Source organism: Empidonax traillii, unplaced genomic scaffold, assembly GCF_003031625.1.
Source record: "Empidonax traillii isolate 1590-97213 ecotype Southwest subspecies unplaced genomic scaffold, ASM303162v1 scaffold992:size1346157, whole genome shotgun sequence".
NCBI classification, from domain to species: Eukaryota; Metazoa; Chordata; class Aves; order Passeriformes; family Tyrannidae; genus Empidonax; species Empidonax traillii.
The window spans coordinates 628,357-654,999 of record NW_020956185.1 but is presented as its reverse complement, the minus strand read 5'-3'; the positions used below and the strand labels follow the sequence as shown (position 1 = coordinate 654,999).

Below are 26,643 nucleotides of genomic sequence, written 5' to 3'. Positions count from 1 at the left end.
TGTTTTACCACAATAGACTGATGTCTTTCACTATACAGACAGTTAAACCACAGTTTAATCCATGGACTGAAGAGAAATGCTGTACATCCACAGGGCAGTTTCTGCCTGAAGAGCACACATTAAAGCTTTGCTGAGGACCTCTTATTCCTGATAAATACTCCATATTTATCTTTCCCAGTCGCTTTCATGCTTATGTTTTTGAGTGCTTCCCCTCCCCCCCCTACCAGTTCTGATCCTCACACTGCAGATCAGCAGCAAATTTAATTCGGCAGAGGTTGCAGTGCTGAGACTGGACCTCGCCATGGAATGAAGCAGGATTTGTATCTGGTAAAGACACCAGAATATGACTGAGCATATTCTCATCAGAGCTGACCTGAAATCATCCGAACTTTAGGAGGAATTATACATAAATGCTGTCAATATTTTTACCAATGTGGCATGAAATGTATCATTATCAAGCTGGGTATTTTATACATATTCCTTATTTATACACACCATATATACTGCTTACTGATGCATATTGTACTGCATTCCACATTTGGGCAAATTTAAAAGCTGGGCAGTACTTCTGTACTTCTGCTGCTTGGCATTTAGTGCCTTTCTGCAGTATTTTCTGTGGAATCCTGGCAAACATCCAGATTGCAACAGGTGACATGTTAAACCCCCTCTGTATCAACTTACTTTTCTGTCATTGGGTTCCACGTTTTCACCTTCATAGTCACCCTTTAAAAAAAGAGAAAACCTGCGTCATTCAGTGAGTTGTGCCCAGAACTGCTCTGTATTTGCATTCCCCTGTATCCTACTCACTCAATGCATCAAAACCAGAAAAAGCAAGCTGTAAAATAATGCTGTATTTTAGGAGTCCATTTGTCATGGCACACTTCGTCTTCTGTCACCAGGCACATTAAGAAAGAGTAATAGTGTCTGTCATTGGGGGAGAAGGAATGAATAAGTGATAAAGGTGGCCTAAAAATGTCAGGGGAAAGGATGTGGTATTGCCAGGGTACTTGGGGTTCAGCTCAGTCTGCTTGAAAGAGAAGAAACCAGCTGAGAGAGCTGATCCCTATCCAGACTCCAAACACTCAGGGCTGATTAGATATGAGGTTTTAATTTGGAGCTATTTTTAAATAAGATGAAGGAGTAAACTAAGACAATAAATAACTTATATACAAGACTATCAGTAGCTGTCTAAAGACGTGAGGTAAGAACATGCAGAGAAGTTTATTTAGCCTTTCTTGATTTCTACACGATACTGCTGCAGTTTGAGAGTCCTGGCATTATGACAAACATCAGGCAGATAAAGAGGCTGTTCTGGTCTTGGTTACTCCAAGATAAAGCTCTCACAGTCCCATGTGAAACCAGTGTGAGTGTGGGGAGCAGAAAACTAGGAAGACACACTTCATCCTCACATCCCGGGCCGGAAAACCGGCACCAGGCTTGGCAGCCCTTGGATGCTCACACAGATGGTACATTAGGAGCAAAGAGAGTGACTGCCATGTCCCCTTGACATCTGCTAAGCTTTTCTGTAGAACTAAGAGTGTGTGTTTGTCAGTTCTAGCTGCGCCTTGAACCTGTAAGTAAAAATGCCATCGGCATCCAGCTGTGGGCCCCTCCGGCAGGACGGGAATCTGCAGCCCTGGTATGAGTGCCACCAAAATTCCTCAGCTCTCAGTAACCCTCTCCACGAGCACCACAGTTGAACACACTCCTGACAATCTCAGTGAACTGTCCAGAAGCAGGTTTCATCAGTCAGAAGGTCTGCAGTCACACCCAGTCCCAGGAAACATGTTACTTCAGAAAATGCTTATGGTTTTTCCTCCAGTGGCAACTGATGGCACAGACACACAGCTACTGACACCTCCATACAGCCAGGGGGGATTCAGGGAGGCAACGAGGGAACCAGCCCTCGGTGCCCCAGGAATAAATATGTTTCCCAGCACTGATGCCAGGCATCTCCCGAGCAGAAGGTCAGAAAATAACAGAAGCATTTAATTTGCTAAACCACTGAAACAACTCTCCTAATGTCACATTCCAGTGTCACTCATGATCACCAAATGTAGGACAGAGGTGGGGGGAATCCATGAAAACCGAGCATAGCGATGGAAACAACGTGCAGAAATTCCTGCAGTCGTGGTACAGGTGAGCAGGAAGTCAGGAACCGAAACACTTGTGCCTGGGATGATGCCATTAACACACAACACATGAAGGGTTTCTTGGTGACAGACAGTGGACACGTAAAATATATTACAAGATCGCTTACATCATGCAGAGGATACGCAGCACTGTAAACTCCATTGGCAAGCAGACTGGTGATCCCTTGAAAAATAAAGACATAATAGTTATTTATAATCTCAAGGTTAGACAGTCTCACTTTATCATCCTTCCTGGAGATTTCCCTCAAAATAACAGTCATTTGATCAGATAATGATTTTTTCTGCCATCTCATTCCTTTCCATGTAGCTTCATTTTTAATCATATAGGTTATTATACATGACTCATTTTATGAAATGGAAAACTGCAGAGAGCAAGAGGAAGTCATATATATTTGAGAATCAAGAAGTAGAAGCCAATGACTTGAAATTAGTCATTAAAATAAATTACATTTTCTGAAAAGTCAGTTTGATTTAAGGGCAAGCCTGAAGATTTGAAAGTGTAGCAGAAGGCTGGATCACAAGGAGAATGTGGTTGGAATTGATGGCACATGGAAACACACATCCACACACATCACCCACACAGAGCTTTGAATTGAGATTTCAGATTGGTCAGAGAAATTGTAGGGAAAGCCTTTGCGAAGACCTTGGCGTAATACTTACCATATTTACCACATTTTCGTCTTTTATTTAAAAGGGTAGTTTCCTTCTTTCTTCCCTCTCCTTTCCCTGTTTACACATCCGTTTATTAGTGACATGCATGAGGCTGAAAGCAATTAATGCTTCATCTATAAATTTACGTGGCACAAGGGGCTGTGAGGCGTCCCAGGGCTGGTATCCTCCTTATCCACCAGAGTACGGGTGGGGCAGGAGGAATTAAATGTGCAAGTCTGGAGGAGCACAACACTGCAGCTCCCTGCACCATTCCCAAAGGTTGGGAACCTGGACTTTGGAGGGTTGTAGCTCATTGCTTCTCTAATTCTCTGTTGATAATAATTATAGGCACTTCCAATTGTGGTGTATTAACCACGTCTGGAGGTGTCGTGTCATCCATTTGGGGAGTCAGTGAACCAGTTCTGGGTGCTGAATCAGGGCTAAGTCAAGCACTTGCCTTCGTGCAAGGCAAGGGTGATTAATGCCAACTGGGGGAAAAAAAAAATTAAAAAAAAATCTGGCCACTGGCATTGTGGGGAATTCAAATGGATTTAAAAAAAGAAAAGAAAAATGATGTGCTACAGTGTGCTCCATGTCACCCATCACTTCACTGCTAAGAAAAGAGTGTGGGACTGGATATGAAAGAACAGCAACTATGAACCAGGAACCACTATGAGCCACTATGAACTATGAACCACTGTAGGTTCACAGAGTCATTTTTGATTGCTCTTGGAAGGGGAATTTTTCAAGTTCATTAATGTTTTCGAGATACTAATCACCTGCTAGAGGAACAGCTCCAGGAGTGCTCAGTATCTTGCGGTATCATTAATTTTCAAAGCCCTATTTAAGATTATACAGGTCTATGAATTGTCTGCAAATGTTCTGGCAGAAACAACCGGTGAGCAGATAAATTATTTTTCTAGTGCTGTGTGACTGAGAAAAAGAGCTACATAATCCCCCCTCTACATTTAACAATGGAGACAGATTCACATTTTCACGAATTTTCAAAATAAATAACAAAGACTTCAGTGTTCTCTGGGCAGTTCCCTGCCTTTTTCCTGCTGGGCAGCAACCCTGCAGTGTTATCTATGTTTGCTCAAATCTGTTTGCTGGGTTGTAACCCAGCATTCCAGCGCCAGAACACAAAGGATCTGGCTGAGTTATGCTGAGTGCCCACAGCTGGGCTGGCCTGGCCTGGCCTGATGGCATTTTTATTGGGTATACTGTGTGGCCTTGCCAGTCCTAGGCAGAAGAATGATCCAGGAATCCTAACACTTCCATCCTTTAGCCTCTGCCCTGTTCAACTAATCTCTAATGTGTTTCCCACTTCTGGCCAAAAAAAAAAAAAAAAAAAAAAAAAAAAAAAAAAAAAAAAAAAAAAAAATCAAGTGAGAATCCAACTCCAAGGCAAGAATTCAAACTGAGCTGTGTGACCTTCCCCTTTCAAGAGTGCAACGACGTAATTTCCAGTGAAAATGATCCAGCACCAGACTTGAAAAGGGTCCTGAAAGTCACAGATTAATTTGGATTTCCCAGGCTACAGAGAACAGCACTTCTGTTAATACTGGCTGAACACCAAAATTTAGTGTATATAAGGAGTCAACAATTGTACATTGTATGTCGTTACTTCAACACAAAAGCCAAAGCATGGAAATGGTTTCTGGCATAGTTTTTCTTCTATTATTTGATGTCTTTCTAAGCAGCTGATGGGTCAATATTGAACAGAACTACTTGTAATTCAAGTTCTTATTGTTTTATTTAACTGCTTGTAAGCAAATAAACGCTATAACAGATTTCAACAGTTATCAAACATTTTCTCCCCTGTTAATGCACTTTGCTCATACAAACTTGTTTGGGAATTCACCCTGCTGCCTTATTTATTTTGATTTACCATTAACTATTTGTTAACTTTGGTCTCATGGTCAAGTATATGCCTAAATATGCATAAAACAAAGCTTGCAACAGCTGAACAGGATAAGCTCCCGACCAATCTTTAAGGTGATCTGATTTGCAGTTCATGTTTACCTGCATTATGAGTTTAATTTTTACAGCACAAACCCTAGGGCTGAAATCCTAAAATTATTGGTCGTGGCAGCAGAAACTCCACACCCCTGACTTGCAACAACTGTTTTGAGGGCCAGTTCCAGTGCAAGTCTCAGTCCTTGGGTGTCCCACTGGATTAATCTCAGTTCCACTTAGGACAGCGTTTTGGGCAGTCATCAGTTAAGACCATTTCACTCAAGGCACTGAAAAATCATCCCCCTCCCTTCAAAATGTGAGGCTCCTGCTTAAAAAGAACGGGCCAAGCCATAGACTTTCACTGCAGTTATTGAGATTCATGGTGATACCCTCATCCATTTCAGTGAGGGCAAAACTGAGCCAGCTTATCCACTGGTTTGCATCAGCAGCCAGCACTGCTACAGAAGACCAAAGTAACATTTGCAGGGGCTGAATGCTCACTTACCATTTAATTTAGAGTCAAATCTCCAAAGTCACATTTGAAAAAATGTCAAACAGCTACCCTAATTAAATTAAATTTCCAAATAAAACAATTACATCCACATACATCAAATTAGAGAGCAGGGGGAAGAACCTAAACTCCACATCCATTTACAATGAACAACTACAATTGTTTTCAATACCTGAAAATTATATTGATATTAGAGCTAAATAAAGTTCCTTACCCATGCTATATTTTGCTTTGGTACATGTTGTTCTTTTCAATATTTCATAGACCTGTAGGAGCAAAATAAAAGAAAGGGTTACTCCTGACACTGCCAGTGAAAAGCACAATCTTTCTGTGTGCAGCTCCAATATTGGCAAAACCAAGATGTCGATGAAGTCATCATTCTTTACTAAAAGTCATGGCATTCAGGAGATCAGGGCTTGGAGCTTTCCACGCCGAGTTATCCGTGCAAGGGAGAAATGCTTAACTAAACAGCTGGCTACCGAGAGAACTGATCGGGGGAAACGGGGCTGCATCTACCCAAAAATGCTATTTTTGCTTTTGTTAGGCATTGACTGAAGATCAGGAGCCCTGTTCCTTCGCCTCCAGTGGCACAGGTTGGCCCCAATCCAAGGGCTCCAGCAGAGCTTTGGTCTCACGGCGTGTACACAGCACGCAGCCATTTATCAAACGGGACTAACACGGGCTGACCTTAAAATTTCTGAGCCTGCCTGACCTCAGTGGCAAAACAGATGTATTTATTTTGGGATTTATTGCATTTATTGTCAAATAACCTTTGCACAAGCTCAGCAGGCTGTCCCAGAGGTCGAGCTTTCGGCCGCTCCCGGGCAAGGAAGGCACCCGGCCGGCACGAGGCTGGCAGGGGAGCGGGTAGCACAGGAAAACCTGGAGCAAAAGCATCTGCTGCCCACTGCCTGGCCTGTTCAAAGAGTCATGGATTGGTTTCCTGGTTCCCTAATCCATGTGCTAACTCGGCTGCTGCCCAATTCACGTGAGGAAGCAAGTGAGGGCAGCCGGGGCAAGCCCCACAGCTCATCTGCCTGTCGTCATGTAACCCCAGTGAGTTAAAGGGCTGTCACAGAGAGATTTCCACTTATAAAATCTTTTTATTTTCTTTTTTAATAACCAAAAGGTCTTGGGCTTAGTTTCTATCCAGCAAAGACTCACGGGTAGTGACTAGATTCCTGTTCACTCTGCAGTAGGCGGAAGGGTCAATATTTGCACTGTGGTTCACGAAAACGTATGAGAGAGAGCTTTTAAGAAAGAAGAATACAAACAGAAAGGAACACAGGATAAAATGGTGCTGGGAAGCATTCAATATACCCTTCATTACTGGGTGATTTTTTTACAGGGATTTAAAACAAAGCAGCACACTATCAGCATTATTGTTATATGCCCAGTGTTCCTTGAGCGGTTTAAAAAAACCCCTATCCCTCCTCTTCCTCTCAGTCTCCGCTACAAGCTACTGTTTCAGCCCATTTTTTAGTTAGCCTTTCTCACCCTCTTGTCATACAGTGCCATTTTGTCTTTCTGTCTCGCTCAGCCTGCTGTCACAAATTTTAACTCTTCACTTGTTCCCTTAAGTTCCTTCTACTTACAAGCTTTCTTTTACTGTACCTCCAGACATTTATAAAAGAAAGCCTACAATCTATTATTTTTTTTTTGTATTTGTATTTATTTTTTCAAACTCAAGTTAAATGTTTTATCTCAAACAAACCAAACCAATGTTTGCCCTTTTCTTTCCCATTTCTGTGCTGCTGCTGCATCTGCCTTCCCTGGCCAAGCTCACTTTGTCCTGATAACCTGCACTCACATCAAACCACTGCACTTCAAGTTAGAGGGGAACTACGTTATGGAATACACTGGAATTTCAAAGCAGGAAAGCAAAGTTAGATATCTCACACCCCTTATCACCCCAGCAATAAAAGGCAGCTCCAACTGTGATATAAGCTCTTTTTGAAACCACTCAGCATCCCACAAGGCTAATGTTAAATATAAGATAAAAGCAGGCTTGCAGTCACATTCCAACACACCAGTTAGGGGCAGTAGAATGGGGCAAGGAGTCCATGTTATACTTCGAAAAGTGCTGCAGCAAGTGCTGCTGGGCACAGTCCCTTCCAGCTGCCCTGGATGTGCTTTCAATTCCCCACTCAGTGCCTATAAAGGAGGCTACACCTTCTTCCCCACTCTCTGTAGGTCAGATAAAAATCATGTACCTCAACACTTTAAATATCATTCTAGAGAACTCCCCCTCCTCCCCAAACTATAACTAATATTCCCTGTAAATACCTGGTTGTTCCACTGGAATTTCTCTTGGGGTATTTCCCCAGTATTTTGCAAAAAAGAGCAACATCATAGTTACAAAAAGGTAAATGAGTCAATAGGGGTGCAGGCAGCTGGTGACAGAACCAGTGGTAGAATCTAAATATCCCCTTCTGGTGATATCACTACTAAGAAAGTGTGTCCCAGATTAAATGTGAACTAGAAATGATTTTCCAAAAGGCAGCAAATTGTTAGTATCAAACACTATTTAGCACATAAGCTAAATGTGGAAATGCTTTATTTATAATTTTAATAGCAGATGGAACAGGAGAACCATGGCATTTGGTTAAGAAAGGTAAACTTGAACAAGCATTGCATTAAAGCTGGCAAAGGGGCTGTTAACACATCAATTAAGGCACTATCCACCATAAATTATTTACATTCAGTACTTACTATAGTGCTTCTTGTTTTGCTGTCAAAGAAGGAATCCTTGTCAGACAAATCAAATCTGTTAAAAGATCAGAAGGAAGCCCATTAGGTTAAAAAAAAAAAAAAGTCAGTAATTTCCTGCCTCTTGTCGACCTCTTCAATATTTTCATTTCTCCACGGGATCTCTCAAAGTTACCACTAAAAAGCAGCTTGTAGAAACCTTGTTGAAAAGAAAATCCAGCCCAACTCCCATAATTTAATGAAGCTGTTTATCCATTTTACTGGGTTTGTATGTTCAGGGGATTTTCTGCACAAAAGACACTGTTGATGCTCATGGAAGTTGAATTCCTGACCACTGCTGGCACTGGATTTCCCCTAATCATCTCTATATTTTCCTCTGTGCCTGAAACCCTGTGAGGCCACTCTTGCCTCCCTTATTCAACAAAGGCACAGTTGGCCTCACTGAAAAAGCCACCACTGCAAACAGCAAAAGGCACATCCACACCTAAGCTCAGGAGCATCTTTTGGACCTTCTGTGAGCCACCAGGCTCCTTCACCGCAGGAACATCCTGCACTCAGCAAACACATTTCCTGCAAGTCCAACACCATGTCAGATGCCACATACACTGACTGGCCCAACTCACATACACAACTCCATCAGTGTTCTGCACTCCTTGATGAAAAACTAAAAAATGCTGTAGGTGCAGTGAAGAAATCCTGCCCTGGGACTGTTATTTGTTCCAGTTGGCACATCCATAAACACAGGCTTCAAAGAGACTCCTCTGGGATTCTGGCCAAGGAAGAGCAGCAAAGCAAAGCAAAGCAGTCCAGGGCAGTAGAAACTTTGGCTGGACCCCACCTTATGATCTTTTCCTACACCCACATTTACAGCTGTTCTTACTGATCTGAGGATCGATGGCAAAGCCACCACTGACTTCACAAAGCTTCAAAGATGAGGCTGGCTGGCAGAACCTGTGTCAGCTGCCCACACTAGATAAATGAAATTACTCTAAAACTTATCAGCCCACATCTCTGGCTACACATTTTACTGAGCATTCTACTTTATGTGGAAAAGAGACTATTGTAAACCACATTATAAATCGTGTTTGGCAGCCTAACATTTGAAGTGTATGGCTATATAGATATGCATTGTGTGCCACAACAGCAGCTAAAACACACAGAGATTTCACAGAGTGGCTCTACAAAGGCTCATTCCTCAACAGAGAGAAAAAAAAAAAATACCCCCTAAAAGCAAATTTGCTACAAAGTGGAGCAGTAATCCCAATCAAAGTGTTGGTGTTCACTTCCCCATTCACCTTTTGGTGCCTTAGCTGCTACCAGGGAGGCTGGAACCTGCTGATGTGGAAATTTAGGGAAAGCTTTCACTTACAAGTGCTGCTTCTCTCTGGAGAAGGGGTAGGAGAGGCGCTTCACCGTCTGAGGTTTGTGTTCTGCCACTTTGGGCTGGATGGGCTCCGTTATTTTTTGGATCACAGAATTAATCTTTTTCAGAAGACCGTGGGTCTGGTTGATCTGATACATCTGAGGGGGGCAAAGGGAAGAACAGTAAAACTCTATTGTTCTTTTGGTTTTCCATAAGTCAGAGTGAACTGTAAGGAATAAAGCAGCAATAAAATAAATACAGTCCAATAAACAATCAAGGAGCATGGCTTAGCTTCTTGAAATCATTCAGAAAGACAGAGATGGATGGGAAAGTCAAACCAAGGCAAGCAGAGGAAACCTATTGCTTTTCCCCTGAGACAAAATCTGGCCAGTGATTGATTCCAAATAATCAGCACTTGGCTCCTGAAACACTGGCTCCTCTGGCTTTTACAATTTTTTTTTTTGGTGCAGTGGAACAAGGAAATAAAGGAGCTACAAGGGCCCCTCTGCAAAACAACTTTCCCAGGGGGCTTTCCTGGGAATATTGTCTGTATTTCAGGAGTCTCACCTCTTCCATATAAACGAACCAAAACATCTTGTACTGTCAGTTGAAGTTCTGTAGCACTAAATGCAGGAATTGTGTTAGCAGGTCAAAAAAAGAGGATTATAGGCTTCCCACTCCAAGCCACAGAGACTACGTGTAGATCCATGGCAGGGCTCCCACCACAGGAAGATCAGCTGGAAATAAGGCTTTTGGGATCTGAGGGTGTTGCCAGGCATATGGCTTCTCCTGGGCGACGTCTGCAGGGTTAGGTGGCCTCTTTTACACACTGAAAATCTGCCCACAGAATGCCCACCTGAACTTTACTTCGGTGGCAAAGCAGCTTTAACCACAGGATGGCAACAGACTTTTTTACCTAATTGTGCTTCTGATTAAAATCGCTGGCGAGTGAGGCAATAATAGGGATTAAGATGAAATCCAAACCAAAAGTGTGGTTTACTCTTGTCATAAATGATGCTGGGCTTTGAGACTGTCTCTTGCTCCATTACACTTCCCTCTGCAGTCTGGGACACGCACTTAGTCCGTGTTTAAATATTAATCCATCTCTAAGCTGTGCTCACTGAACAGGTAGCTATCCATCATGGGTGATTTAGAATTGATGAAAATATACTGTCATCTCTTTAATGATATTTCAAATATTCTGAAAGGTAATTTATTTTGTGGAAGAGTGGCCCCCAACCCCTGCAAATGTGACTCACGATGGACATGAATAGTCACCAAACCCAGCAAGACAGTTCCTTATTTTTATGCTCATTTTCACAAATCTGGTGCTTCAAATGAGGAAAAAAATGTCCAACACACACAGAAATTTCATCATCAGTTGCAACCTCTTCTTTTAAAACACACTGAGGACGAAATCACTCTCATCATGTACAGATGGTGGTAGCGGCCAGAAATTCTTGATTTCCATTCCTCCTTCCCCTTATTCTTTCTGCTGCCCCAAGCAATTTTGTGACTCTCATTTTTGGTGCAGATTACTTTTAAAATGGTCTTGGGAAATAAAAAAAAAAATCAACACCTTTAAACTAAGCCTTCAGGAGGAAAAAGGAAAGCCATGACTCACCTTTTTTGTGGGCATCTTGAGCTTAAGAAATTCTGCCTCCCGACACAATACGTTCCATGGTGCGTGTATTTTTACAAATCCAATCCCATGGATTTTAGTCTTTAAAAAAAACAAAACAAAACACACACACAAAAAAAAAGCAGGAGAAAAGGTTATTGATGAGAGGAAATTAAATATTTTCCCCCCTGTGATTGATGCGTATTTAAGGAACAATCAGTCCATTGTGGCCAACACGATAAATCTCATTTGTTTGAGATAGCTGGTTTCTAACAACAGGACAATCACTGAACACCTCACTGTGCTGAGCTGCTATAAAATGTGACTCAAAAATGCCATTGTCTTCCAGAACAATTACCACAAGGTTAAACAGATTAAAAACTGTTTGGGAAATAGAAGCTAATGCTTATGGACACGAATACAGGCACAGCCAGTTAAATCTGAAGCACAGGCATCCAGCCAAATGGCGTGATTTTGTGAGTGTGTTGTAATTACTGGGGTTGAGAGAGCCTCCTGAGAGCTGCCCAGTATCTCAAAGGAGCAGCCTCAGAACCAAAGGTGAGTGTTCACATTAGAACACTACAGGTTATGATTGGGAAAACTGGTAGGAAGAATTCAACAGAACAGAAGGAAAGAAGGATAATAGTTAATGATAGTATTAGTGACAGTGTTCTCGCAGCCCACTAATTCCCTGAGTTTTGCTCTGGAAGGCCGGACATGGATGTTTGCTCCTGGCACTCCCACGTACACCCATGTTTACTCCCACCGGAGCAATCATTTCAAAGGCACTGGACAAATGATATCAAACCAGGAGGCATTCAGCAAACAGAAGAAAAATGACCTCTAATGCATCTTTCTAACCTTGCTGCTGTACCAGCTCAGGCAGTACAATAACGAGCTCTCCCACAGCTTTATTCCTCATTGGCTTTCCAGAAATTGGTAACTCCGAGGACCAGAGAATGGTTTGGGTTGGGAGGGACCTTAAAGATCATCCAGTCCCAACACCCCTGCCATGGACAGACCAAGTTGCTCCAAGCCCTATCCAGCCTGGCCTTGTTTTAATCAATTATTTTTGGACACTGAGCCACCGACCACAACTCTGTGTGTGCCCATCCAGCCACTGCATTGAAGAGAGTTAAAGTGACTTATTAAACATCATCTGTTTCAGAAACCTTTAGTCTTTTGGAATCAGTAAGGCCTCCCATGCAACTTGTGGCTTTTCAAGCCCCAGTGATTGCAGGTTTTTCCCCCCCTACATTGTGTAAATCCCTGAGGCTTCTCCATACTTTCCTGATCTGCTCTGGTACCTCACACTGAAAGGACAGAGTTCTCTCTCTTTTACAATGTCCTGGCTTGAACCCTGAGCCCTTCTGCATAATTTGAAATCATATTACATGTCACAGGTGGAATCTCCCATCTTGCAAAGGATTTAAATATCCGTGACTTGGCACAGCCAAGCTTTCAGTTCACTACAACAACCTGCAAGCTGGACAGAAAGCAAGTCTTATTTTCACTGGAAGACAGCGAAGGGAAAGGTCTGTTGAGGGTTTTTTTGCATTAGACCATGTAAAATATATATATTACATATGTATATACATAAAATACAAAAAATATGTAAACGTCAAATTCGTGAGTAGCAGGTGGTGGATTTATTTTCTCAACACTCTTTTCAGGGGTCTAAATGTTTATCTCAGCTTTCAGATCCTGTCAATAAAACCAGCATAAATGTTTACCCTCTCCCTCAGGAGTTTCAGGCGTATTGGCTTCATCAGTTAATTGTAATAGCTTTCTTTGAAATTAATATGGCTGTGTCTATTTTCTACTAATCACACGCTGGCAGTACTTCACACACATCATTTTTTCACATGGGCTAATGGTCTTTTAATAGAATGTAGTGGTTTCAGGGTACAGGTGAAAGGAGTCACAAGCTGTACTGTTCACGTCTAAGAATGGAAAGAGCAAACTGTAGCACAGACCCACGCGCTCGGGCGCGCACCAGAAAACCTCCCGAGCGAATTTAATTCCCTTCGAGCCTCTACAGAGGGATAAAAATGTCACTGCAGTGGGTATTTTTCCCTCAGAGCTGGAATTACCAGTGGACCCAAAGCACTGCATGCTGTAAACCCACCAAACTGGGCTAGGCATTCAGGGCAATTTAAGCCTCGCTAAGAGATGTGACAACACAGCAACGAGTTGTGTTGCAATAGTGGACGTGCCACGAGTCCTGGCCAGGAAAAGTCAGGAACTTTACCTCACTGGGGCATCAACAACACCGTGGCACATTCCTGTGATGCGGATTAAATCCGTGGGTGAGGATGGCACTGCCAGAACTGACATCAAATTCTGCAAGAGCTGGGCTTGTGTAACCTTGATCAGAGTCAGGTTCGCAGGAGGGGCCCAGCATCTCCCAGGATTTGACCAGTTATCCTCTTTAAGTGTTTTGAATGGATCCTTACATCCTCATCACGTTCCAGTTCCAGACCAGCCTCCACGAGGTTCCCTTCGTACTCCTCCCTACGAAACCTCTTGTCGTCCTCATGGTAATCCATGTGAGGTTCACCTTCCCCCATTTCCAGCTGCACTCCCTTCCCGGGAAGTGGTTGGTCCTGCTTGGTGCTTCGGACACTTGAGTCATTCTGCTGAGCTCTCCTGGCGAGCGTCTTCCCTGCTGAGGACTTCTTGTAGTGATAAACAAGGATGTAGTCTACTTTCCTCTTGCCATCTCTGAAGTAGAGTCCGTATTTGCAGTCAGCATCTGGATTTTTGGACAGGGAATTTAACAGCTGGAAGCAGGGAATGGGGGTGTGGAGAGAAGGAGAGAGAAAAAGAATGAATGCATCGGCCAACACAGGCACCAGACAGACCATCCCTCGTATCAAGGCCTCCTTCTTGCCTGGAGCACACGACGACCTGTGTTCAAAGAGCCAGCAGATGGGGAGGAGCCCCCCCCATGCTACTTACTCAAAAAATTTTTGCAAGTTAACACCTTCAATTTTACTGATAGCCAGCTGGGATTTTATTGGCCAGAAATAAATAGATTAGATGGCTGGGATTTAATCTAATCACCAGCACACCAGTTCATAAGTCAGCTACTCGGTGGGTTTGGTTTTCTCCTTTGGGGGTTAATTGCCACTAAGATCATCTGTCCTTTTCCACCCGTGACATCTGCAATGTTGCAATTCTGACAAATAGATTAATATCATGTGGAAACATTTCTCACTTCTCTTATCTATCGTTGCAAGTTCATATCATCTGAGAAAGAGATCATCTTAGATAGAGACTGAAGGGAGCCAGCTGGTCCTGCAGCGCGGCCAAAAATGCAGATGGACCGCGGCCAGGGAAGTGGGTTCACTGCTTATTGAATTTCATCGCTTTTTCTCCCCCACTTACAAAACCCATGTCACTATGCAATCTGATGGTGGCAAAGACTTTAGTCCCAACCTGAATTAACGCTGGGCAAGATGTAAGAAAGGCGAGACTTTCAACATAATTCCATTTCCAAGCATTTCTCTGAAAACTGCACAACTGCAGAAACATAAAAAAGCACTAACAATTATTAATTTCTACTTTCGTAGTATTTCTCATGCGTAATTCACAATCCTAGTCTTGGAGATGCACAGACTAAAAGAAAAAAAAATTTAAAAAATTTTTTAAATATTTCAAAATTTACACCAAATAAATAAATATACAATAAAATAACAGAGCATTTGGTGCCACCGTGGAGTTCACTCTTTGTCCTCTTCCCTCTTTTCTCTGTTCCATGGAAGGTTATTTAACCATGACAAACTCTTCAGGGCACAGGTTGTTCGTGTTTGTGCCCTATATTTAGTTCTTAAGCACATATAAAAAGACCATTATTAGCTGTTATATACAATTGTTTCATGATTACTGGGCATGCAAGTGTGAACCCAGGAGGGTTTTTTTAAAGCAAGCTTGTGGCAGGCAACTCACTGATGCAAATTTCTACAAGAACCAAATACTAACAAATTGTATTTAACTTGTAAAGATGCATTGGTCTGATTAATTAATTAATTAAACAGCAGTTTCTGAAAAACTGGACTGAACCACCAGATGAGAATGAGAGCTCCTTCTCAGTTCTCTGGACTTTCCTATTGGAAAGCTGACCATGTGGAAAGCTGATTACTTAGGAGAAGGTGCTGCACTGGGGCTGCTGAAGGTTCAATAAATTTATTAGTATATGAGAATGGCCATGTCCCACTGCAAACAGGGTGCAAAGAAATAAGTGGCCAGATTATTTTAAGGGTGGGGTATTAATGCTGAAAGGTACTCATGGGCCACAGGCTTTCTTGCAAGGCTGCTCTGCTGAAATACAGAGTTGCATGGACTTAGACCATTTAAAGCTCATGGTCCCTTCAGTTGAGAAGGAGTCAGAGAAAAAACATTTCAGTTTTACCACAGTAGGAGAGATATTTACACCCTGACAAATTAGTCCTCCATCCTAACTAAGCCCAAGCACCATAAAAACACATCTTGATTTTTCTGGCACCTCTTTCCCCAGCAAGATCTGTTATACAGCCCACTCCACCTCGATTCCTTCACCTGAATAAACTTCTTTTAATGTGTTTATGGCACAACCAACTCATAATCAAGTTGGCTATTCACATTACTAACTGCCTTTAAAATCCGTGTTACAGAATTTAACTAAGGCACAATTAATGACAGAGGATATCTAACCTCTATTGTGTGCTACCCAATATTAGTTTAATGTTGCCTATGATAACAATGGCTTTTGCATGAAATTTTAGACATTCTTTTCTGTTCTCATCCATATGGGCAAGGAGGTTGCCACAGCCTTATTGCCAGATTCCTCCCTCTGAGAAGAGCCAAAAAATCTTTTTAGGCTACAGGTCAAACAAGGCTCCCTTGCTTCCCTTTTTCGCACATCAAGGAACAAAACCATGTGCAAAACCATGTGCCATGGCTGGTGGCAATCCTCCCCAGCACCTTTGAAAAGCAGAGGGAGAGGATTTCAGAGCATCCTGGGAATGGAAGGAATGAGAAACAAGCTGAGGGGTGAAGAGCAGGACGCCTGTTCTGAGACGTCTGGCAAGTCCTTTACTCACTGTGCTCTCGTGCTGGTCATATCCGATGTCCTCAATAGCTCGGATGTTGATGATGTGGATCCCCTTCTCCTCAGCAGGTAGACAGGAGTATTTCTTGTTCACCCTCATTCCTGTCTCCTCTGGAACCTCGCTGAGATCTTCTGGCAGAAAATCCACCCCATGAAACTCACTGTCTCCGTCTGAAAAGAAAGTGACCAATTTTATCAAGACACTTTTAATTCCCAACCCTTGCTCCTCCCAGAGCCGCCCAAAAGCTGAAACGTATCCTGTTCCTGCCTTCTTCTGCCAATGAGCCCTTGTGCAGGGCTTCCCACCCACCCCACCCCTTCTCTGTGTCTCCCTTCTCAGCTTTCCTCAGCCCTCTTCAGCCCTACCTGGGTCTCCTCCTCCTCCAGAGGAGAAGTGCTCAGTTAACTCAGTTAACTTTTCTCCCTGCACTGCTGTCCCAGGATGTGTTTATGGTCTCATGGAATGGTTATATTTCTTGGCAACAGAAGGAAAAAAAAAAAAAAAGAGGGGAAAAGAGGAAAACTGCCTGGGAACGAGCTCGTGAGGATAGATGGCACGGTGCTTTCCTCTTTTCAGCTGGCATTTTCTCCTTCAACATGCACTTGTTCATGCTGAAAAACGAAGTTGAAAGTTTCCCTTCAAGTACCTGTGTACTGCATCAGATTTACCGAACTATCCTTTTTTAAGTAGTCTTGAAAATCTGGGCTTTTCTCCCTCTCAACCTGCCACACATTTAAACTGTTTCCACTGACTATTTAAGTATATAGATACCCTAAAGGATCTAACATAAAAAATTCACTACAAACTGAGCAACCAGCTAACTGACAAAATGCAAACTAGTGTTTGCATATGTGCACTTATTCAAGCAATACAAGGCAAAGTGTTCCAAGATTTTATTCATTTTGACATTGGAGTAAAATACTGCAGCATTGTACCTTTTTTTTTTTTTTAAACCACACAGGAGCAGGACTTGCCTGTCTAAAGAGTGAAGATAGAGCAAGAATTTTAGAATTTAGCCTTTAATGGGCTGCTAAATCAGCTTTCCCAAATGACAAAACCATGCAGAGGAGCACACTAAAATAGCAGTTACATTACAACAGGCAGTGGTTGCTGCAATTGGTTCAACACTCTGGAGCAGATAGCAGCAGAGGGGCTCGAGTGCACAAGGAAGGGCTGAGAGATCCCCACTTATGCAACCCCAAAAAAGGGCAAATGATGGGGTCCCATTCCTGCCTTCAGCTGCCAGCTGAGCAGGTACAGACACAGCAGTGCCAGATTCTTCCCACAGAGGCAGAGCAAAAGGATGGGAGGCTACAGACACGAGTTGCAACAAAGGAAATTATGACCAGAGATGAAAAAAAACCCCCTCAATTCTCTAACAGCAAGGGTGACAACATGATGGGGAAGAAGACAGCGAGACTACAAATCTCCATCCACCCCTGGAGATGGTCAAAGCTCGACCACACATGGCCCCAAGGAACCTGACCCAACTTTAATGTTGGGAGGGCACTGCAAGGACCTGGTGATGAGCAGGAGCTCGCACGGACAACAACCTGCAGCAGCAGGGGAGGAAGACGCAGCCAAAACCTTGGTACATCTCTTGAGCTCATCAGAGAAAGATAAACATTATTATTATGGAAGTCACAGCTGCAGTTATGCCTGTCTGGAACTTGCAAACACCACAAGTTTGTGGATCTTCGTTTCAGTTCTGGGAAATCTGGTGCCCCGAGCGGCTCTCTCCAGGCTGCCTTCCCAGGAACTTCAGTGCTCATTAACATCATCACCCTGCCATGAAATCTGGGCATCAATTATCCTCAGACATTCATGTGCACAGCATGGAACACCCACATCTCTGCAGATCTGTGCTGCTATTCTTGGGCTTTCTTTAAAATTCTCAATAGTTCCCTTGGAGCAGATGCCACACTTGTGGTCTTGGGGCAGCATCCTCCAACTCAGTGAACCACTTGTAACAGTTAAAGAAGCTTTTTTCTGGAATAATATAGAGATGTAGCCAAAAAAAAAAAAAAAAATCTTCTGTCTCATGGGAGCAATTAGGATGTTTGTAACAGTTCCCTACACATGTATGCTCTCTTTTTCCCAATGTATACATGCACATACATGCAGAATCCCTGAACAATGGGAATTGAAACAAGCGTGATCAGCTGCAGGACCCAACGTACCCAAGCTTTTATTCTACAGCTGTAAAATACTCATAAAATAATACAAATAAAACTTTTGGAACTTCCTAAGGATAACAACCTGCATTTTTATTCGGAAGGATGTCTGAAACAACTTTATATGAACAGTGAGTTAAGTGCTGTAAAAATCCACTCTTCTCTTTCCTCCTTTCACACCTCTACTAAGTAAAACCAGGTTACTTCAGCAGATTACAGAGGATATTGGAAGAGAAGCACCTTCTTCTGACTAGGTGAAATTGAATAGGTAGAATATCTTATAATGGACCTGCGACCTGAAAAATCCTAGTTTAGAAATTACAACTGGGATGGAACAGCTTTCGAGCAGAAAAAAATCACAAGCTTCACTGAGCCCAAACTACCTCCCCGTGCTCTGGAGCTGCACTTCTGAGCAGTATTTGTTAAGCACACAGCACAGAGCAAGGAGACCTGCTCAGATGATTCAGGACTATTGTGCAAGCCCAAACAATCCCCCATCCACAGGTATATATTTACACTTCTGTTTACACATCAGTAGCCTGGCAATACCGGAAGGAATAAGAGCTTCAGGTAGGCAATGAATCACGCAATTTTGGTTTATTATGACTGCTGGAAACGATGTGAATTGTGAGAGCTTTCTTGATAGAATCGTAATTACAACAAGTTTGATTTCTGTACTTAAAGGTGGTGTCAGGATTTAATACCAAGTAAAGCCATCCAAAACCACTTTGGTAATCACAAACACACAGGTATTAGAACCAGTTCACTTGTGCTGATTTGGCAGAGGTCAAAGCCTTCTGTTGCAGAACACAAAACATCTTTTTACATGGAATGGAGTATTTTGAAGGTTTAAAACCAAGAATCTCTATTTTGTGCTGATTATAATAAACAAGGACAATAATTAAATCTCAAAATAAATTAATGTTCAGAATTATTTATGGCAAGATAGTAGGTGTTAGATGAAGAGTGCAAAGCACATTAATGCCCTAATTCAGGTAGAATGACATCCTAATCTCTTTGTTGGGAGCTGAAAGAGGAGAGCATTGTGAAAACTGCTAGCTTTGCTGCCTTCTAATGCTGACTAACCCACTCTCTTCTATTTATTAAGCAGAAAACACTACAACAAAGACTCAAAGAAGCACTTAATATATTTCAACACAGCTATAAAACTAATCCACCCTTTCTCCTCTGTATCCACAGGTGATGTTGTTCAAAATCCTATGGATTTCCAGTCAGCAGAAGTCCCTAATATTCCTGGAACATAGACTCAGACCCACCCAATGCTTCTTTTACACTTTATTATGTGTTGCTTTGTCATTTCCCAATATCTGCTACGAATCACAAAACACCCTGCCAAGTGTACAGTATAGAATTTTAAATACTTTAAAGGGATACTTGAAAGCATTCCCCACCTGACTCAAAACATCCACATTCTGTAAGACTGTAAGAAAGCTGAAAAGCACTTGATATCAATTTCATTCCCATCCATGAGCCAGGTTTGAGAAGGTATTTGGTGAAAATCAGATGGGTATGGAGCTTCTACCTTCCTTAGCACAGGCACTGCCAGGTAATTCCCGTATTTGCAGTTAATAACCCTGCACTTTTTGGTATCTGAAATAAAAGAACTGACCTTTAGGCAGCATTTGTGTTTAGAACAGCCCCATAGGTTACGTGACCATACATATACCTTTAAAGTTGTTCCTTTTTTGTTAGGCGTGAGGTAACATGGGAGAGCAAGAAAGAGAAGATGTAGAAACAGATGTCTGCAGCAGCTCTTAAACTACCTTTCTGCTCCCTGAGGAAGTTTTCCCAGAGATCTTGGAATGCTGTGGATTACAGTGAGACCCCAGCTGCAATCCAGAGCGCGGAGATGCTACAACAACTTTGTAAACCGCAGCAAAGTTAGAGAGATTCTGAAATTATTTCCCTGTGAGATGCATCAGGTACAACGAGTCCCGTGCCATTTCCAGTACAAAAATAAGCAAGCACTGTGTTCATCTGGAGCAGACAAACCTCTATGAACCCCAGAGATGAGAGCATGAGGACAGAAACTGGGGTCTGTGCGTGGCTGGTGTCTTCACACCAGTTACTTCTCCCCCTGAATCTCCAACGATCTCTCACTCTAAACAATATGGGAAACAAGATTGAATCCATTAAAAAAAGAACCCTCAAACTTGAAAATACCTCCTCCTTTGTTCAAATTTCAGTTGCAGCTCAAACTCTTCTTGCAAAAATTAATGCTAATTAATGATGAATTTCCCACCACTGAAATTTTCCTCATTTAGACAATTGGACTCCTGTATTGGACTTCAATCACCAGAACCAAAAACCTGCTCTAGAAATGGATGTATTTTCTCCCTGACTAGCCACAGACTCAGTCAACCAGTTTATTGATATTATAGTCATGATCATGCATAGCCACTGAATATTCTCAGACAAAACCCCATTTTTATCATTAAAATAAATTTAAAAATTGCATTCGCACCATGTAGTTTTTACAAAAATATCCTGCACTACTTCTAAATGAGCATCATCAAATCAGCATGAGTATATATAAAAAAATTAACAACTAGTTCCCTGAAACTGATGATGTTGCTGAAGTTGCCTTCCCTTATCTCCTGTTGCTTTCTTTTTTTAGGGAGTATAAGAAAGTGGTAGAGCAAAAAAGTCATAAAGACACCCGAGTTAACTGTCCCAGTTGTTCTCAACAAGGAAGAAGCAGGAGAGTGATGAGACCACGTGATTAAGACTATGAAATGTCCACGTTCTTATCTTTTTGCTTTAAATAAATTATGATAGAATTCAGAATGAAAAGTCAGGAGTCACTCAGAATGACCCTGCTGAGATAGGAAGGGTGCACATTAAGGAAGTCATCTGCACACACACACACAGATATGCTAAAATAAATAACACATAACCTACAAGTAAAGGTTGAACATTTTGTTCACACCAATATGTTGGATATTTATTTGGATTTGGGTTCTTTTTTTCAAGAAAAAACTTCGATAAGATACTGAGATAAAATGCCTCAGTGTGGTTTTGCTTGCTACATATTGCCCCCTAGCAGCAGAATCCTCCTTCAGCACATTCTGACCCATTTCCTTGCCTCCTGCATCTTCCAAATTCAAAGTCAGAGGTTAATCCTTTGGGCTAAGAATTAAAAAAAAAAAAAAAAAAAAATTCTCTCAAGTGACTCACCTATCACTTCCTCCTTTTTTCAGCCCACTCCTAATATACTACCGTATATATTTATATACTGTATATATACAGGCTGTCAGGTTTGGAGTCCAAAATCCCTGCTTCATCTCCAGGAAAAACCAGGCAAGGCAAATGTCACGGGGAGGCTCAGCCTGCCACCACCCCAGCAGCACGGCTCATTCCTGACCAACAGGTCATTCCTGCCGGCCCTGGAATCTCTGCCATGGGAATGCCAGCGAGGATACCCACTGCTGGCAGAGAGGGGAGTTCTTTTTTGGGCTGCTGACACCTGTTTACGAGGCACTGGCCTGGGACCAGCAGCCCGGGCAGGAACAGCGGTGCTCTCCGAGGAGCGCTCTTGCACGTCCTGAACTTCTGTTCTGTTCAAAGCCCAGAGGTTAAGCCCTGATTAAATCCACACCTGGGGCCAGCTGATCTAAATTTTCCCTCACCTCTCCAGCTGTGAACGGCCAGATGTTGCCTCCAGCTGTGCTACTGGTGGAGAGGCAGCAGGTTTCACTCACAGCACTGCCTGGCCTGGCAGGCAAAGGGCTGCTGGAAAAGGCAACCAACCTACCCTGAGGCAAGTTTAGTGCCTTTGGGGGTGTTGACACCACCTGTCAATCCTTTTGGGGATGTTCATATGTCCTGTCCATCCATCTGCAGAAATGCCCCTTTCATCTTCTCTAACACCACACTAAGCAGGACACATTGGAACTCTCCCATCTCCTTTGCTTTTCCATTTATTTTAAAACTCATAGCCCAGGTCTGTACTGGTTATTACCTTAATGAATCAAACATGATGCTATGATCCAATCCATTAAAAAAAAAAAAAAAAAAAGAAAATGATAAAACAGTGAAATAAGACTTGGACTCCATGGACAGTTTCCTTTACAGACTAGAAATACTTTTAAAGCAGGATAATCTTAATATACCTGATGCTGACAACTCTGTTGGCCCTTTGCATCACACTGAAGGGACAGAGACTTCGTGTCCAGTATTTGGGAGGCTGAAAACCAACTGCTGCCACATGGGTGGAAAAAATTCAGCTCCTGGCAGGATTATTTGAATGATCAGCTGGCTTAGCTCTGCTTCTCAGTACTGAGAAACAGTGGGTCTCTAGAGTGGGGCTGCAGCTTTCCTGGAAGGCCGTTTACAGCTTTAAAGTTATTGATCTATTATTATCATTGACATCCCAAATGCAGGTTAGAAGGACACACAACTATGACATCATTTCTATTTCTGCCCTTCTATTTTTGTTTTTAAAGATTCGTTTACCCTGTTTGCAGCCCGGAGCCCCGGGGTTGAACACATCTGATCTGCCACAAGCCTTGTGAAGTAAAAACAAAGAGCAAAAATCACCTGAAAAATACTGTGACAGTAAAATGAACATTTTTTTGATTGAAATGACATTTTCAACAGCACGTAAAGGACCAGAAAAATATGAGTTCTACCATAATATCACTGCCTGTTTATTTAGAGCCTGTAAAATCTGACATTTTATAAAGACACAGGAGGTCTCTCCCCCATCCCAAGACAAACTGCATTTTTTTTCACCCCAACTACCAACAGCTATTTAATGATCCATTAAGTTTGCTTTCAGACATATTTCTAGTATATCTAAATTCATCACTCCTCTTCTGCCAGACAAAAGAAAAGTATTTCAGATTTGCTTCTTTTTGATATTCCACAAAAAAAAGCACTAGAGCCACGCTCAAGTCTGTCATAAAAACATGAGAATGGACTAGATATGCAAGGGTCACTGAATCCATGCTCTATGAATCCTGTTAGTTATGTTTTGAAGGGTTATGATGCTCATTATTTTGTCTGTATGTTTTGAGCAAGAGTTTTTATCTATGAAAGCAGCAAGATGAAAGGAAAAAAAATACTAAAAATGAGATTATGGGGAGAGAATTGGTGTGTATTGGGACAACACACCTAAACTCTCACCACCTTTTAAAGATGTCTAAATACACTTAAAATATTGAGTATATTTTCCCCTACCAGGCTATTACAAAAGGCTTCTTATACCAAACACGTGAAAATGAGGGTCCAAAAATTACCAGTTTTACTGTAAAATCCCAGTCAGGGACTAAAATTTGAGGCTGAGGCCACAGCAAGCACTGACTAGCAAAACTGCTCTTTATCCCAGAGGTTTCCCATTTAAAGTCCTAATCTTTAAACATTTGCACTCGTGTTTACATTTCCATGCAAAGTCACCAGGGCATTCAGACCACATACACTCGGGCAAGGATGTCTTGGAAGGCTTTGCTAAGCTGATAAAGGTTTGGGATACAGTCACCACATTCAGGAGCTGCAGCTCTTTTAGGTTTGCCCTGAGAGAGGCAGTCACTGTGGTCAGGGTTGGGTTCTGTGGGGCAGAGCTCCACCTTGTTCATATATGTTTTTCGGGTGTGCCAAGGCAGGTGGAGCTGATTTGACAGGGAGATGGTGGTATGTGATATTCAGCCAAGGTCCCACTGCAGCCTCTACCTCTGTGCTGTTTGAGGAAATCAAACCAGATCCTACCCTGAGTAAAAGCTTGGCTCTCTCAAGTTTTCTTCACGCCTCTGCAGTTTTAACTTGGATGCAGAACAGCACTGATTTATGACAATAAATGGGCATGTTCCACTGGCAATTGAAATAATCTCTCTCCCTGGGCAAGGGAACACAAATCAATGACTGGGAAAAGCTCTGTTAACTCCTGTCTATCCATGAGAATACCATTCCCTGCATTCTCCAGTCTTAATTAACTAAGCCAAGGCATTCCAGAGGCAGAAGACCTAAGAAGTGAGATGATGCAACCAGGCACGTTTTTCAGAAAGATCTGAGATCTGACTGCCAGAGAGGCTGATGCTCCAGGAGGGTGCCACATGCCAGCCAAAGACGCCTTCCTTTTGCCAAAGGATGCAGAAACACACGCTGCAGGAAAAAAAGATACTACTCCCTAGGTTTCCCAGCGGTCCCATCTTGAGTGCCAAAATCCTTGGAGCAGAGAGCTGATCCATCAGCAAAGACAGCTCCCCTTCAGTGCAGGCAAGGGGAAGGATTGGGCCAGTGCCTTGGTAAGGCATTTTGAGACCCCCCCCGCCCCAGATGAAAGGCACACTTGAAATATTTGAGCAGGGACAGACATTCTTTGCAGTTTGGCCCTCAGCAGGGAAGCTGGTCATGACAGCAGGGCCGAGCCCAGGATCACCAACCCCCTTCCTTAAGGAGCTTTTGACAATATTTATTATCTAATACATCTTCCTGCCAAAGGAGCACCCAAGATCTAGGTGTTAACAGCTGCCCTGTAGGTTTTGTAACAGGGGGACAGACTTATTAACAAGCCCGGATTATCCAAAGGCTTATTCACAATCCATGAATTCACATTTCCCACTGAAAAACAAAGGAGGGGAAACTGCCGTGGAATTGCTGTCAAGTGTAAAATGGAAAGGAGCAGAGCATGGAGGGCTCTGTGGTTGCTGCAGGTGGTCAAAGGCAGTTTGTTCTGCAGCAGTACTTTTCCACGAGGAGCTCCGAATCCATACCAAGGGTATGGGTTGTAGGAGCAGATTTCTGCTGGAGGGGCACTACTCTTTCCAAAAATCCAAACAGCAAACCCAATGAGTTCATATCATGAGACAGACATATTTTGAAAGATCATTGTGTCCAATCCATGCATAAACAAGGACATCTTGGTAAAATCAAAGACATGTCCTACCAAAAAAAAAAAAAAAAAAAAAAGACAGTTTTTCTAATTATGATAATCATGGAAAACACTAATTTACTAATAACAAAGGGCAACTGTAGTCCAGTATTTTATTTCAAAAATTGTGAGATAAATAGGAAAAGGGGGAGTCCTTTCTTTCTTGTTCCTTATTCTCTGAGAAATCATCCCCAGAATGAGACTGACAACCACAAGCATCAGCATCAGCATCATCAGGCTTCCCATGACAAACTCTAAACAGTCTCTCACTTTAGTACCAGGTATGAATCCTCCTCCACTGAGGAAGCAACTCTGAGCACCATAAACGTGTGAACCCAACCAACTAAAACTGGAAATTGTGTATTTGCAAACAGGATTTCTCTTCTGGAGCCAAATACTCTGTTAATTCCCCCAAATTGTGGCTGTTCTGCCATGAATCAGACCAAAATGCATCCCATGCACATGGCTGATGAGGGTTTGCCCAAAGATATTCTGGGTAAGAAAGGAACCAGCAACTCCTGCCAAGTGCAAACATTTGACATCAACTCAGATAGAGAGAAAATATTATTTGTTTTCATATTTCCTGAGAAAGACATTGAGGATTCTGTAACTTTGTTTTTTATAGAGGGTCAAGGTTTCATCCCAGAATTTAGGAAAGGAATTTATTTTCCCGTAAAGTGTGATTAAGTTTATGAGCTTAAGACAAGTTTTGATTGTGTGCATGTTTGTTGGTTTTTTTGTTTGTTTGTTTTGTTTTGTTTGGCAAAATAATATTTCATTTTCTGGTCTTCTTTTTTTAAAAAAAAAAAAAAGGAAAATGTGCTGTTCATTTATCTGGTAAATGTTTATCTGTTCAGTGTTAGAAAACCCTAAACAGTAGAATAAAATCGAATTAAAATTTAATATATTGCTTATCTTCAAGCATTGAAACACTGAGAAAAATAATACTCTGCATGAAAAAACCCCCAAACCTTGTTTTACCAAAATGTTTAGAAAAGTAATTTTTTTGAATACTGTCCTTTAGTGTATCTGTTATTCCATAAACTCTTTCAAAATGTATTGTAAACTGTTATTTGTAAACTTTATTGCTTTTTAATAACACATATTCTATGTTGGTTAGTTCAGTCAACCAGTTTATAAAACACAGGATTCATTTTTCTCAGCTACACTTCTAGTCTCATAAATAGTCTCTATATTTTTAGGGATTTTTCTTTTTTTTTTTTTTTTTAATATTCAAGCTCTTTGGAAATTATCTTGGTGACTGCTTTTTTAAACCAACAATGAACTTATTGCTGATTAAGAGAAATAAAAGTCCTTCTCCCTGACCACAACAGTGATGTCAATATTGGATTTTAAAGGAATAGAGGGCAACTAGCTAAATAAAAACAAAGGTGTTGCAATTCTGACTGAGTGGAGATATAGCCTTGAACCATTTGCTCTACTAACCTTTTGGACGTCTGGAACTCTTAGCTGGTTTGTTATTTGGTTGTTTTTAATTATTATGACTGGCCATGGGTCTG

General features: G+C 42.0%; 1 protein-coding gene across 4 annotated transcripts in view; it reads right to left on the bottom strand.

Moving 5' to 3' along the window:
• Positions 1-26,643, bottom strand: part of ANO1 (anoctamin 1) — a 77,447-nt gene that overhangs the window by 27,710 nt on the left and 23,094 nt on the right. For 2 of the 4 annotated variants that reach the window (XM_027903700.1, XM_027903701.1), the window contains exons 2-10: positions 16,052-16,230; positions 13,424-13,750; positions 10,971-11,069; positions 9,353-9,504; positions 7,987-8,041; positions 5,489-5,540; positions 2,814-2,879; positions 2,261-2,316; positions 682-723 (exon numbers count right to left, since the gene is read on the bottom strand). In XM_027903700.1, the coding sequence (XP_027759501.1) occupies positions 682-723; positions 2,261-2,316; positions 2,814-2,879; positions 5,489-5,540; positions 7,987-8,041; positions 9,353-9,504; positions 10,971-11,069; positions 13,424-13,750; positions 16,052-16,230 (1,028 nt within the window). The remainder of the gene's footprint in view (positions 1-681; positions 724-2,260; positions 2,317-2,813; positions 2,880-5,488; positions 5,541-7,986; positions 8,042-9,352; positions 9,505-10,970; positions 11,070-13,423; positions 13,751-16,051; positions 16,231-26,643) is intronic. The other 2 variants (XM_027903704.1, XM_027903703.1) reach the window with 1 other exon arrangement.